Below are 15,676 nucleotides of genomic sequence, written 5' to 3'. Positions count from 1 at the left end.
TTAAGAAGAAAAAAAAAATACTTTTATCACTGTTGAATTTTTACTGAAAAACAAATGGCCCAATATAACATTTTTTGATATGAAATTCATGTTTCATTAATAATTTTGGGTCAATTTAATAAGGATTGGAAAGAAAACCACTCCATACTAATTTGTTACTTATGTAGTATCTGCCTTTGAAGCCAAATTTGTAGTAAAACACTGTTCTTATCAGCTTAATAATTGGTATTTTTGCATGTATCTGTTCTTATAGCTGTAACACCTTGTTAAAACAAACCTTACTCTCTACTGACCATTTGTTTGATCCGTCTCCATTTCTTCATCTTCATTTTCTGAAATATGGAATCATTAAAATATTATTACAACAAAAATAAATATGTAACCCTATCACTAATTTATTATACATCTTTTTTCATGTTATATTAAGTTTTTTACAGTATGTGACAAGTGTACAAATTAAATAATAGTATGGATATTGTAATAAGAGTTTATATCAAATCTTAATTTTGGAAGGTTAGAAAGACAAAAAGTGGTGTAAAAGGGCCAGGGAATGCCTTTGCTCAGAGGTATACTGTTCAGACACTTTGTAAATACTGAAACATTTCGATGCAAAGTTCAGGAAAACTGATTGAATTTGGAGGTTAATTGTAAACATTTTTCTTTGGGTTATCTGTGCAATGACCATACTAATTTAGTCAAACATGTCTAAATTCTGGTAGAATGTTAAATACTCCAGAATATAAGCCCAAAAAGATGACATCTAATATATTCTGACAAGATCATCATTATCATTTGGGTGATGTTTCAACTAACTACCAGATACATCAACCATTATATTATAATTTAACCCTTGTGTTGGTAAATGTTATGTTTGATTCATTTATCCTATTTCATACTGTCATATTTCAGTATTCATGACATAAATGAATACTGTCTTCAATGTTATGTCTTTTAGTGTATTTTTGTACTTGCTCACTTACCCTTCAAACCAGGCCACAGCAATACATAATTGTTGTGTAAGAACTCACTTTTCTTATGTTATATACATATAATATACTTATAATTATTACCAGTTTTATTGTTTTTGCATTGCAAAAGAAAACTTACGCTGTCCATTGGTTGGAGTTGACTGAGGCTGTAATGGTTTCTGTCCAGGTATTTGTCCAGACTGCAACATTCTTGTTAGCCGCTCAACCTCGTGGAGAGAAGAAGCATTCTTAATTGCTTCTCTGATTTTATGTATTTCTTGAGGTGTAAGGTCTGGAAAAAGATTTTATGACATATGTGACTAGTAAGATTATCCTTCTGATGATAAGATTATTCAGTGTCATGTAAATAATTATCCTTGACTTCAAGTCAGTTCTAAATTACACACATAAAACAAGTTTTAATTTTGTAACATTATTTCTATAATAATAAAAGATAGCATGTTTATAAAAGTAACAAAATTTACTTGTAACTTTTGGATCTGGCATGTTTCCACCAGGTACGAAGGTTTTGGCTTTTCTTGTGATTTCCTTCTGTATTTCCTTTCCTTTTTTGCTTTTAAATAAAATGTTAGCTTCATCTCTTTCCTTTTGCTTTATTTTTTTAAAATCTAATAATCTTAGTTCAGGCAATTTAAATGCAACATATGCTCTGAAAATGTGAATCTTTGTAATACATAATTAATTAAATTTACACTATTGGAGACAGTAACAATTCAATAACAATTTATCTCAACAATTATTTAGCTATTGTATTTAAATTACTGTCCCTAAAAATTTTGATGAGAGGAAAACATTTAACTTTTATATTTTTTTTACAAAATACCTTAGTGAATTCATGTGGCAACTGCCACATAAATTCACTAAGTTTCCATATTAAATAGTTCTATGATATGAAAATTATTATATATTCTTATTCTAAATATTTACCGATAGTGTTGTTTATTTGCTACAGGATTATGCATTAGTGAAAGTGTTCGTAACTTTGTAAGTGTAGCCAGAGGATCCAAATCACCTAACTCAGAGATGTTATTATTTGTTAATATAAGTGATTCCAGATTAGGTAAATATTGTTCCAAATTTTCACTTAAGCGCCTGTGAATAAAAAAATATTTTGATGGTGTAGTATGCAATTATAAAAACCTATATTTTACATAAATTTACTAAACTAAGAGTAATTCAATAGTTACAAATATTTACTTACACGATCCTGTTGTTGTTGAGAAGCAAGCATTTAAGCCTCTTTAACAAGGGAAAACCATCCAACTTTCTGACATCATTATCAGAAAAGTCTATTGTATCAAATTGATCTAAAGTTGCACCCAAATTTTCAATTTGAGGAATTTTGTAACCTGAAAACAGCAATAATATTTTCACTCCGGTTTAAGAAAAATATATGTGGGTAAGTTCAGAATTATTAAATAGTTACAATAAAAAAGGTTTTAACATTGAAATTGATTGAAACCTTTGTTAGTATTCAAATTAGAGTAAAACGTTCCTTATTAGCAAATTTTAAATTACTTCTTTTGTATAAAAGTATAAAACTAACCTCTGAGATCTAGTTCGCGATCTCTACAGGGGTTAATATACTGCATGGAATTTTGTATGAGTTCCGTGGTAAGCTTTACCATCTTGATATTCTGTTAAATATGTAAGTATAATTCACTATACGCTAATTTTATTTCCATAAAACATGAAATTGTTGACATTAAAATTACAATTTACAGTCACAAGTAACGCAGTTTATAACGCTTTGAAACTTGACATAGACAATAGATAGACTCAAGACTGACACATAGATACAGAGTATTAATCTTAGACAGCAGAGCAGCCAGTGACATGTTTGATGCGGACATATGGATATTTCGATTCTATCTGAATGTCGATATTAAATGGAATATTTAAGTTCTTATAAATTGAAGATATTTTTTTTGTATCTCTTCTTGTATTTCTTCATTGTTAGACCAAGGTTTATTAATAATTTAACCCTCAAATTTACACTAATTACAAATTTAATAACAAATAAATGACAATGACAACTTTAACGGGATGTAACCGAAAGCCACTTCTAAATCGCATATGTTTAAAGATATGACGACAGCATTATTTAGATTTTATTCAATACGTTTTGTAATAATGGTTCCAAACTATAGAGCAATATTCCACGATAGACCTAAAATAGGCATTAAAAAGCTTTTATTAATCTTAGCTGTAACATAATTCATATGGCAAGCAAAAGTTATGATCAAAGTAAACATCCAAATATCGAATCTCAGAAAATCTGACCAAAATGGTATTCTGCAATTTGTAGTCAAATCACTCAGTTTTCTTGCAAATGTTATAATATTATATTTTTTATATTTAATCATATAAATTATTGAGATCAGATTGAAGTAATACGCAATCTTCAATCAGAGTTAATTATTTGAACATGGGGGAACACCAAAGGTAATGGGTACAAGCGATAAACAAAACTTTTAATAGCAACAGCTTGACTACGAATTACGATCCCTCAAATAAGGTTTAAGCCATCGAAGCAAGTACACAAGTCACCCTGTATAATAATGGTAACAAGATTCTTGACCAACAGAGTGAGTGATCTTATCAAAGTCTTTTGAATATATGTACTTACAACATCCACCTGATCACCATTGTCCATTAATGTTGTAAGTTGATAAGTAAACTCACAAAGATTCGTTTCAGTTAATCTACCAGTGATGAATCCTTTTTGATTTCAACATTCGATGATCAACGGCCTTAGAACGAAATATAGCTGATCGTAAATATCTTTTTCAAATAATTTACCTATAGTGTTTTGTTTAGATATAGGTCGATAATTTTGTATGTTATATAGAAAGATATGTGTCTAATTTCAACGAAATTCAGCCACATGTGTATTCCGCCAACCCGCATTGGAGCAGCGTGGTGGAATATGCTCCAAACCTTCTCCTCAAAGGGAGAGGAGGCCTTTATCCCAGCAGTGGGACATTTACGGGCTGCTAATGTAATGTATGTAAATAGAAAGATAACCTCTGATCTTATAAATTGGCACTACAAATGATTGTCTCCATGTTTTTGGATATTTTACAGGTAAAATATCCAAAAACGTATACGGGAGATAAATAATATAAATAAAGGTACATCTAAATTACTACATTTTTACTTTCTGAGGAAAATGGGACGAATGCCATCTGTACCTTTACTGATATCTAATCCTTTTAAGTATTTCCTGACGGTTTCAATAGAAAGGTCAATCTAATGAATTATTCATTGTTCGATTTAAAAACCTCATTCGTTCTGCCTTTAACTCTAATTTAATATTAAATCATTTATTTTTTTAGGTGTCATTAATTAGGTTGTCATTAAGTTTTCGGGGAAAACAACTTTTTAAATATTTATTATAAATTTAGGAGAGAGGAGAGAACGGAAAACTTATCTCAATTAAACTCCCCACTACACGAGATTGAAAGTAAGATTTTATCATATGATATTGATATATAGACAATAACATATATTATTGCTCGGCGCTCGTCTTTCGTGTCTTATTTAATTAACTTGGAATAGATGTATACTATACCTGTCTATAACCACATTTTTGAATTGGAAAGTTAGGGGTAATTACTTACTACGGAAATCCATGAAAATTGATGTAATTTATTTTGGTATGGATTATTCAAGAAATGTGAATATATATACATATAGGAATTTTTAAATGAAGTGTATAGTAAGACAGAGATCATATGCATTTAAAATATTAGTAGGTATAAATGTTTCGCTATAATAATTTCCAATTATATAAGTAATAAAATCGTAGCGCCAAACAGCAATACGTAATATTATTGTGTTCTTGTTTGAATTTTTTGCGGAGCTTATGTCTTTGTGGGATAGTGACGAGTGATCCCATCAGGTAGCCCATTCGCCAGTCTTCCTATTTGTAAAAAAATAGGTAGCCATTTTCTAATTGAAAGAATGCCGTGTGAAAAATGATTTTATAAGAAGCAAATTAATTAAAGGTAAAAAATAAAACAGACATAATTTACTTCAATTATTTTTTATTCTAAATACATTAATATTTTTAATCAACTCAAATATTCATTTAAACTATTACAAGCTATTTTATTTTAAACATAAATAATAAGTAATGCAAATGACCAGCATTGCACACTTTTAACTCGGTATTTATAATTTAACTAGGTTTTTATTCAATCTTAGTGTTAGTACTCCATACCGACAAACATATATAACACTGAAACCGCACTGCGAAATACTTATCAGTTAATTCTAAACAAGTAATTCGAAAAAGTGACATGCCAGATGCACATATACATAATATAATGAAATTAGGAAATCATTGTTCTTTGGTAGTTAGCTAACTGTGATAGATGACTTAAAGGTAGTTATTATGTGAGTAAAACATGAGCGAATATTCGCTATCTGTAAATGTAGGTACATTATGGGTTTATTTATAACCGTACCCATCCAATTATTAATATAGGTACACCAATTTATATTGAAATTAACATTAACAACGAGCATATTAATAACTAGTTACACATTTTATTAGGTTTAAAGATGAGTTATTATCGGTATTTTTTGCCAAGATGAGCTATAGATTTTGTTCACATAAGAACTAGAAAAGGTTAGGTGCGCACGTAGGTACATCGCGCGACATCACACAGATCTAATAGTACAAACATTATTCAAGATAATTTACATACATATTATGTATATTATAACACAAATGTTTCTAAGCGTAATGTTTCTATTACACACAATTGTAGTTAAGCGTTTTTTTTATTTTTTTTTGTCTTTGTACGACATACTCTAATGCTATGCTTTTAAAATCAAACATTTCATAAACATGGCGACAGCATTCGTACGTATTCTCGCCGAATAAAATCTTAATTTATCTACGAAAATAATGTACATTGGACCTTCATTCTTGACACAGATGAATGATGGAGCTAATGACATTAAGAATACTTGTAAATAATACTTTTATTATAGGTACTATATCTCAAGCATAAAAGCAAAAAAAAAAAAGAAATTTATCAATCAGATAAACAAATATCTTTTGAGTACATGAAAGTAAAGAGACCAGCTCACAAATATTTATAATTATAAAGTAACATCGATGAATATATAAAATGCATACATAATACAAGTCATAAAGTATTGCATCTTTTTTATCATAATATACCTATTACATACTAGGTACAATAGTTGCCAGTTAACAATAATATGTATGAGAGATATATTCACAAAAATAGATCAGATTGGCGATGATGCTGTTCAAAACCTAAAAAAATATTACACATTGAAATGAGTTCTTTGCCACGTTTAGTGAACGTTGTGCGCAATTTTCAATAATAACTTATTTATGTTGCTATTGCAAGACCCGGCCCGTGCTCTATTTTACTTTGCACTTAATATTTATTTCAGCAAACATTTAAACTCTCAAGAAAAAAAATATTAGCAAAACACGCCTTTGTTAATACTTATAATAATAATGAAACGCTTCAAGACTTCAAGCCGTTAGTTGAATATACAAACATTATGTTCTAAGGGATTCATGACTTAAGTTTTTGGGTTAACAAACTAGAATAAAGTTTGTAATTTACAAAAATAATACATTACTCTAAAGAGAAAAAAGGAGGATCGCCAGCGATCCTTTTTACGAAATGAGGTGCTACTAGGTTAACAAATCAAGTAAAGCTATATAACAGGATGAATTTAGTTTGCGTCTTAAAGTGAGAGGCCGACCGAATATTCAACCGGTAATCAGAAAAAGACAACCAAGAAGTACGAAAGGCATTTTAAAAATTTACCTTACAATAGTTTTACATTTAGGAATACCTATTATGTTAATATATTTTCGTGAATAACATCATTATCGCAAACCCGTATTAAATATGAGAAACGTGGATGATATGACAATATAAATTACCCTTTCATACCAATTAATAAGCGTTTTCAATGTCCTTACTTAGCCGAATCGATACACGAAGTCGGCATCTAAAATCTACTTATACGACTTTACGAATCGAAGTCAAACTACTCATGGGACTCGAACGAACGAAATGATCTTTTCTTTGGTTAACAAAACAACAAAAATGATAGACAAAACTTGAAAGTTGAATGTACAATCATTGGAGGGACAATTTAGTCGTTAGGTAACTCTAAACAACAATGCAAAGTGATCACATAATATAAATATATTGTTGAAATGTCACGATGTATAGTAATCGTTACATTTCGAGAGTAAGCGTCAACAAGTATTCAGTGGCATAGCTAGACGATTTTAAAGTACAAGTGGACCCCCAAATTCAAAAATAGGCGTGCTTCTTCCCTTTAGGAGTAAGCCTCTGGGGTAGTCTACCTGAACTTCGGGGTCCTAATGAACTGATTGTCTAGCGACAGCTACGCCACTGGCAAGTATTACTATCAACAAGAAACCACATCGGGGCATTCGTCTTCTGCTTCCACCCTCTACTGCCAGAGCTTCCACCAAACCTGCATTCTTTCAGAGAGTTTCTTACAGATTCCCATTAGTTTCCGTCACATTCCACCATCACCCTCTCCTTCGCATTCTTCCGAACCTTCACCCTCTTCGAGTGTAACCTGGAAATATTAAATAGTGTTACGAAACATATAAAAAATATTATTCCTAATTTAACACGTAATTGAATGTCACGTTATTATATATAATTACACGTTTTTTTCATAATTATTTTCCAAATATAATATATCTCAGAATATTTGTTCGTTATCAAAAGTTCTAATGTTCTTATAAAAAATCTCCTAATTTAATTTATCTTTTTTTTTGTAAATTGAATACAATTTTGAATCAATTATTCCTAAAAGGAGTATTGAATTAAAAATTATGATAACTTACTTGAAAACGTATTTGTTCGGGGCGTTCGTCTTCAGCTCCTGAATGCGTCTGAACTGGCGCAGGTGGCGGTGAGGGAGGTATCATGCTTTGGTAATAATCGCGGTTCTCTTCTAGAGTATCTAAAATATCTTGAGCATCTGGATGAACAAGATCTGCCCAAGTCTCCCACAATGGATGTACGATGTAGTCGATAAAACCGACCTGAGATTTTTCGATTGTCGCGTTATGTCTGTCGCACATAGGACTAATATCCATGCCATGTTCTCGTTCTCGATCACCTTGTTGAAAGAATTCTTCCATAAGTAATGCTACCCATCGCTTGTACAGCGGTAATGGTTTTGTGGGATTGCTCAGATCAGCGCAGTGTACGAGATTCTCCAAAACTTGTATTCGGTCTGTATAGTTGTCAAGTAGTAATACTCCGCTTCCAGCTACTTTCTTTGTCTCTACCATAGTTTTAAGATCTGCTAGTAGACTCATATGTTTTGACATGTCAGTTGAAAGCACCATATCAATGACCATTTTTCGCAATGTTTGCCTTTGCTTCTTATGAAGATTTACGAATATATCGCATCCGTCATTTTGTAGTAATTTAAAGGCAACGGCAAGATGGTGATTTTCAAGAACAGACTCATCATTATACATAAGTGCTAATTCAGAGCTGGAGTTGACGAGAAACTGGTTCGTAAGTCCTGGATGATCAACATCATGAACGCATGCAGCAAACAAAGCAGCGCATACCTCCAGAGGTGTAAACACTGCATCGAGAGCGGGTGTATTCAGAAGCACATTAGTTGATTGCGTTACGTCTGCAGCGTGCAACGAATTGTGGAACGGATTGTCACGTACGTAATGTTCTTCTAGAGTAACAGCAAAGGCAAGAAAAGTACGTGCGGGGATTTGTAGCGTGGATAACAATTCCCGAGATGTAAAGGCGGCATAAGCGACAGCTGTGAGAGGGCGCCCGCATGATAAATCTCCAATGCGGAAAATATCAACTCCCCAGCGATCTAGTTCGCTCAAGCAGCGGCCTAACTCTTCTTCGTGGGGTGTTTCAACCCCATGTCTTGGAACACGTTCTCCCGTGAAGCTGTTTGTATGTGTAAGAGCCCTTTTCACGCCAGAAATCTAAAAATATATTTATTATGTACAACTACATCGAATAAACTTTTTTATATCAATTGTAAGTCATTTTAATTGTTTAAAAGTAAAATCCTTTGAAGGATGACATTCTTTCTTAAAAATAAGTATAAATTTAAATAAGTTGTGTTTACTTACTATACTTACTTGGGACATAGTAGCCCCCGGTCCCGCATGTCGTGGCTTTTCTTTTTTCTTAGTTCTTTCGGTGGTTTCATCGACTTGCAGCGATGGTAAGTCAAGCTCTTGTTGCTTATCTAAAAATAGTAAATTTATTAGTAATTAAAATTTAATTTTATTTCACAAATATTATAATTTGAAATATAAATAATCATTAATATATGCAAATAAATTATTTATCTTAAATTTTTACAAGTCCAATACGTAGATAATCAGATATATTGTTTGATTAACAATGGAAATAGTTGATAACAGCAGTCGACGTGCGGTCTAGCAAATGTTATGATGACCTAGAATTAGTAGCAGAGAACGAACTGCGCAAATAAGTAGGCACTGAATAGGAACACCTAATATATTTTTTATCTGTGCCATAATTGTGTCATTGGGTATCAATGCCGAAAGAAAGTAGGTAAATATATGAAGTGGTTAATATAAGCTATAATAATATATATTTCTGGGTCATCACTGCTATCAATATTTTATAAGCAATGAAATTTAATAATCTTCGATAAATCGATGTTATAAACATTTTAAAACCAACAATAACACCATAAATCTAAATTTTCTGATTTATTATTAGTAAGAGAATTATATGCTTAATATTAAATATTTATTATTATTACAAAAAGTGCGGTCTTAAAAATTAAGTTCATGTTTATAATAAGATTTAGACGATGGTTTTAAGTTTTAAAAATAATATATTTACCTAGTACTTTAAAATAGTTATATTTAGCAGCTACAGAGCACTTGTGACTAATCATTAAATTACACGACTAGATAAAAAAAACTAAAAATATAAGATTGAATAATCCAAATGAATACATAAGTACATTACGAAGGATCATAATCTCAGATTAATTTGATAGTACGAGTACCTACTTAATGCGCGTACATTTTCTACAAAATCAAGCAAGTAATATAACGGCGCAGTGGGAGAAAAATATTTTTACGTTTACTTGATATATAAAAATAAAAACGAACTCTTGGAAAAATACACGAATGATTATTATTAAAATGTTGTAAGTAACATATATTTTATGTTACTATTCACTTTTATTTATTTTCTACGCGTTCATGTATCGTTCAAACGTTTGCGTTGACCAGTTATTGTTGACACGTATGTGAAGGTTGCTAGCATAGTGCCAAAAACGTAAAAAATTGGAGCAGAATTCATATAAAAAAATCGCGCGCATTAATTATTATGAGCAAGCAATTAACATTACATATTTTTTAAAGTTCAAATATTCCTTTTTAGAATGGCACAATTTGCAAATATATAGGTACTTTTCATTAATATGATTCTATTTTTAGTAAAGAAAATTATTAAATGAATCGTATTAGCTCGGACGAGCAAAACAAATTAATTATGATCCCAATATGCCATCTCTAGTATTCAAGTGTAACGGCCTTGATATATCATTAATATATAGTAGATACCTATTATTCTATTATTAGTAAATAATACTTGATTTTACCAAAAATAATTTTGTAAACATTTAACAACATATTGCCAAATAAAATACTTTGGAATGCCAATAATATTCCTAGCATGCACGTTTCGTACACTAGTAGTTTGTAATACATTTTCGTTTAATGTTTATTTACGTATGAGAGTTCCAAGAATTTGCGAAAAGCCGAATATTTTGCTATCTAAGATCATGTTGATTTAAATCTCTTTAAGAAATATTCTCATACGAATTAGGTAAGTCCATAAACATATAAATTATGATTATTATACTAAAAAAAAACAACCGGTAAATATTACACACATTCTCACTCTATCTGATACGTTTAAACTTGTTTTCAATAAAAGAAAACTTGAAATCGATCAACGATAATGCAAAATGCCAACATAAAAATAGAATGAATTAGTTAAACACTGGAAGAATTTTATGTGACGTTATCCATTTTAAAATTAGAAAAAAAAACAGAAATAGAAAACAAAGAAAGAGTTTTATGTTTCAATACATACTTTTTTGTATATATGTAAACACGCCTAGTGGACATTACTGTTTATCATACAAAATATTTATTAAGTAAAGAACCTATTCCAATCATAAGGAAAATATTAAATAATGAGTACTGTATCAATTGAATTGTATATGTTTATTATTAGTTAAATAAATCAATAATTTAATGTTTTTATTATCTGACTATATTATAGCTATAAAGTTAGGAACTATTTTCGTAATAGTTAAACAATTACAGTTATCGTTTCTATGAAAATACTAGTTAATTCTAGGTTATTTATTAAACATATACGTTACGACCGTAACGTTAGAAAACTGCAAAAACTATCATAACTATCCGGTGTTAGACAAGAGTAGTTTTGACCGGAAAAAGAGTCCCGATTGTAACATATAGGTTAAATTTCATTGGTACATGTTACATAAAAAACTCAATAAGTACATACAACTACAAAAACATAAATATCGAATATATCTTTTATGTTTTATTTATTGAACTAAATTTCAATATTTCTAAAAAAGTATTCTCTGAATTTGAAATGTTAACCTAAAATAATATTTATTGAAATTAATTTTCAATCGATCCTTTGTTTACTGTTTTTTTATTAACAATTATAATGTTTTGTTATACGAATTAAGTAAATTTGTATGTACGTATCCTACACTTATCATTCAAATTAGATATAATATTTATTAAGAACTTCTTGAGACTTGGATTATTATCAACTATTTTGTTATAGTCGCAACTGATAAACAAGATGTTATTGCATTCAAATAATACGTACTTTTATCGTACAATAATAAAGCAAAGCGTCGAGTTGAAAGATATGGGAGAAATATCTAATTAATATGGATCTTTGCAAAAACAACATGCATATTATATATTAACAATGTTAAAATCTTAAATACAATATTTTTGAAGACATAAGATGTGCAAAGTGATTTCTATGAAGTATTAATTTATATTTTTAATGAATTCAAGTGAATCTAACTAAGATGCAAAGGTTAAATACTTATAATAAAAGTAAAATACATACCCAAGAAAGTAGAACAGATGTATTCTGAGATCTGGTTTCCGGATTTGCTTGACTCTGAGAAATGGCTGAGCTCCTTGTTCAGCATCCGCTTGAACTGTAAATGCAAAATCTCGATTGAACGAGCCATTCTAGCAGCACGGCGTTTAAGCCAACGGGCCGGCGCACACCGAACGCACTGTCTCTCAGCACACACGCGCATTTCACAACACATGAAGATAAATAAAATCAGTTCAATCAAATATTCCAAATTCAAATTCAAAACAAAAAGTTTTTTTTTATTTTGTGCGTATATAGTCGTAAACTTTTTGAGCTGATATTATAAAGAAACGTCCGTTTGTTAACAGCGCTATCGGTGAACTGAAGCGTCATTATATGGTACCTCGCACTTAGCGGAGCGTTATCCGTCATCGGCGCCTACGTACAGAAATATACCTTCTCAGTAATATGATTTACCAGTAATCTAGTTTCCAAGTTTTCTAATTTCCTCGTGAATTTTGACGACGGAAAGGTTGTGATCGGTAAGAGTAACGGTATGTTTTGGTAAAACATATCCTAATAACACCACAACTCAACTTCTAAGGTAGAACTTTGATACTATAAATTGCTTTTGTTTGGTTGTCACTGACTAAATGAGCTTCAGACAACGTTGTAAGTTTAATTGTATTCCGCCCTTGATCAGTTTTATCTAGAATTAGCAGCGAGGTTGGTAAAATTGAGCAGTCGTATATCAATTACTCTAATCAAGCTTTCAATGGATGATAATTTACAGCTCGTTAAACATCGAGGTTGAAAAATTGCTTTGCCTCTAGTTGAATATTAAGTGTGTCGAAATATTAAACTAGATAAAACATTAAAAGAACACATTTAATTTAATATTAATTTGCTATTGGATTGATAAAATATCAACTAAATACATTTTTTTTTTTTTCTATACTAGACTGTGTCCCGCGGCTTCTCTCATGTTTTAGAGGTTGGGCGTCAGGTGTAAGGTACAAAAAAGAAGCCCATGTCCTTCCCTGCTATCAAGCTTGCTTCATAATAAATTTTATCAAATTTATTTCAGAGGTTTGGCTGTGAAAGAGCAATACACACAGATAGACAAAGTTACTTTCTCGTTCATAATATTAGTAGAGATTTCTTATTAGCACACGGAGTCTATAATATAATGTCTCTTGTGATTGTAGTTACACTGGTACGTTTTTATACAGCAATAAATGTTTGGCGGTAGAATAGCTGGTGAGTAACTACCCAAACGAGTTTGCCCAAAGACATATTAGTGTGGTTGTGATTTGAAATTTTAATATCTAACTAAGAACAATGTGTAAATTATACAAAATATGCGGAAAAGTAACATCCCTTTACTAAATCGCTAAAAAGCGGCTCGCGATTTACCAATCCGGTATGGTATACAATGTGTTTACATGTCTCAGACTTTTTTTCGACACGTGTAAGTCCCCACGATGTTTTCCTAGATATGCCATTGGCTAGACGTATTTGTCTCGAATATTAACCTATAACATTGGGTTAAAGTTATCGGCATTTTATCTCCTCAATAGAACGGACCTATATATAGAATTTAATGTAGTCAATATTTAATGTTTAGTCTAATATTAAATAATATCGCATATTAATACTGAAATTTACTTGAAACTGATATGAAGTAAGCGTGGATATTATGCTAAAGCTTAATACTAACGTTTTGCGTCATTTATATATTTAATCCCAGCAAGACTGACAAGTTTTTTTTTAAATTTAGACATGATCTTGACATACTTTCTTATCACCTTGCCTGTTATCCCTGATGACAACATACTCGGGATAGGAAGTTGAACGATCGAGGTCTCACTAGCACAACATACGATATCAATCTTATGTTTCGAAGAGTTTCCAACAAACATGCGGGTTTTTATTTGAAAAAAAACTAATACATTGAACTTTTTGTTACAAAAGCTGATATATAAATATAAATGTTAGTCGGACTGTCTAAAATTCTTGATAATTAAAAATTAATATATTTGATGCATAAAATATCTATAAGTTTTTATTTACGGTCTGTATATAATAATATAGATATAAAATAAAGAATTACTAAGTCGGAACGAAGGATTTAGTGAAATCAATGTATGTTTTATGATCAAAAATAATCCCTATACATTAACTAAAACTGATTTTATTATTATTTATTTTATCTTACAAATTTTATGAAAGTTATATTAATCACTACAAATATCAATGACAAATTTAAATAAAAAAGCTAGTTCTTTATAAAATTCTATTAATGGCGAAGTGACTAAGCCCAAGTGATATAGCAGTTTTATAGATGCCATTCACCATTTTTTTGTCAAAGCTTTAAAATTTAACAAAAAACTCCTATTTTATATAAATACAAATTTCAAGAATAAGCATTCACTTAGTGCTGATTCAGTATACCTAGATAGCCCAGTGAAGAGAATATATGGATCGCAGACCGCGTACGAAAGCATTTTTTTTATATGCATTTTTTAATATCCCGTAATCGATGGTGAAGTAAAAACTATTGAGGAAACCTGCATGGATGCAAGTGGAAATTTATATTAGTTATTTCTTAATAATATTATTCACCAATAAAATATTGAAAATAATAAATTTCCAAAAAGTCATCCTCCTTTTGTTTAAAAAAAAAATCGCATCTAAAATTAAAGCACATATTTTCAAAGAAATGTATACAAATAAAATGTAAGTTCTCAGAAACAAAAATCATTGTTACAGGAAAAAGTGGCAAATATGTATGTATAAATAAATTTATTTTGATTACAAATTTTGTTGCTAACTGTTACTTTTTCATGTCAAAGGTGCAAAAACTACTTACCGGTAATTCAATATTAACAATTACGAAAGCTATTATACAAACGACTTTATTATGATTATAGAAAAATTACAATAAAATCAATCAATTGTCAATATTAATGAGATCAAATTTTAAATTATATGTTTCAAAACTAATTTTATTGTAATGAAATATTATTTATTATCTCCGAAAAGTTTACATTTTGATGTATGTTCTGGCTTCGTCCATTATTAAATGTATTTTAATAAAGCATAAGAGGACAAAGGCCTTACCGTATCAAAGAGGATTCAAAACTTAATTCATTGCTCTGTTCCTTGCGGGTTGATGCACTTATATGTTTTCGAAAACTCTGATACATGCAAGATTCAATATTACGTTTTACTTCATCGTTGAACATGAGAAATTGTAAAGGAAAATTTAGATATTTTAAAAATGCAGTTGTAATTGTTAAAATATGAACCCGTTAACCTTACCATACGCGTTTTTCTTACAGTTTCCAAAGGCTAATTTAACCTTTATCTATATTATTTAATGACATACATTAGATTTTCTTGTGATGCCTGTATGTATTGCAATATTATTTAAACTATTACAACATTCTTAACATTTATAATATTATATATAATTCCACATATCAATCATCT

At 30.2% G+C, this 15,676-nt stretch overlaps 2 protein-coding genes across 5 annotated transcripts in view; both read right to left on the bottom strand.

Moving 5' to 3' along the window:
• Nucleotides 1-9: 9 nt before the first annotated feature.
• On the bottom strand, nt 10-2,766 carry LOC125064332 (U2 small nuclear ribonucleoprotein A'). The gene is made up of 6 exons (XM_047671312.1): nt 2,536-2,766; nt 2,191-2,338; nt 1,917-2,081; nt 1,454-1,638; nt 1,108-1,260; nt 10-332 (listed from the first exon to the last, which is right to left on the bottom strand). The coding sequence occupies exons 1-6, from the start codon at nt 2,615-2,617 to the stop codon at nt 286-288; spliced, it is 780 nt and encodes a 259-aa protein (XP_047527268.1). The 5' UTR covers nt 2,618-2,766; the 3' UTR covers nt 10-285.
• A 2,307-nt stretch (nt 2,767-5,073) lies between these two features.
• The window catches only part of LOC125063948 (cAMP-specific 3',5'-cyclic phosphodiesterase, isoforms N/G-like), a 110,036-nt gene continuing 99,433 nt past the window's right edge, over nt 5,074-15,676 (bottom strand). For 3 of the 4 annotated variants that reach the window (XM_047670679.1, XM_047670681.1, XM_047670682.1), the window contains 4 exons: nt 12,206-12,299; nt 9,160-9,278; nt 7,882-9,009; nt 5,074-7,607 (listed from right to left, as the gene is read on the bottom strand). In XM_047670679.1, coding sequence (XP_047526635.1) covers nt 7,545-7,607; nt 7,882-9,009; nt 9,160-9,278; nt 12,206-12,299 — 1,404 coding nt within the window. In that variant the 3' untranslated portion in view covers nt 5,074-7,544. The remainder of the gene's footprint in view (nt 7,608-7,881; nt 9,010-9,159; nt 9,279-12,205; nt 12,300-15,676) is intronic. The other variant, XM_047670680.1, reaches the window with a different exon arrangement.

Source organism: Vanessa atalanta, chromosome 5 (assembly GCF_905147765.1).
Source record: "Vanessa atalanta chromosome 5, ilVanAtal1.2, whole genome shotgun sequence".
Lineage (NCBI taxonomy): Eukaryota > Metazoa > Arthropoda > Insecta > Lepidoptera > Nymphalidae > Vanessa > Vanessa atalanta.
This window is presented reverse-complemented; position numbering and strand designations above follow the sequence as displayed.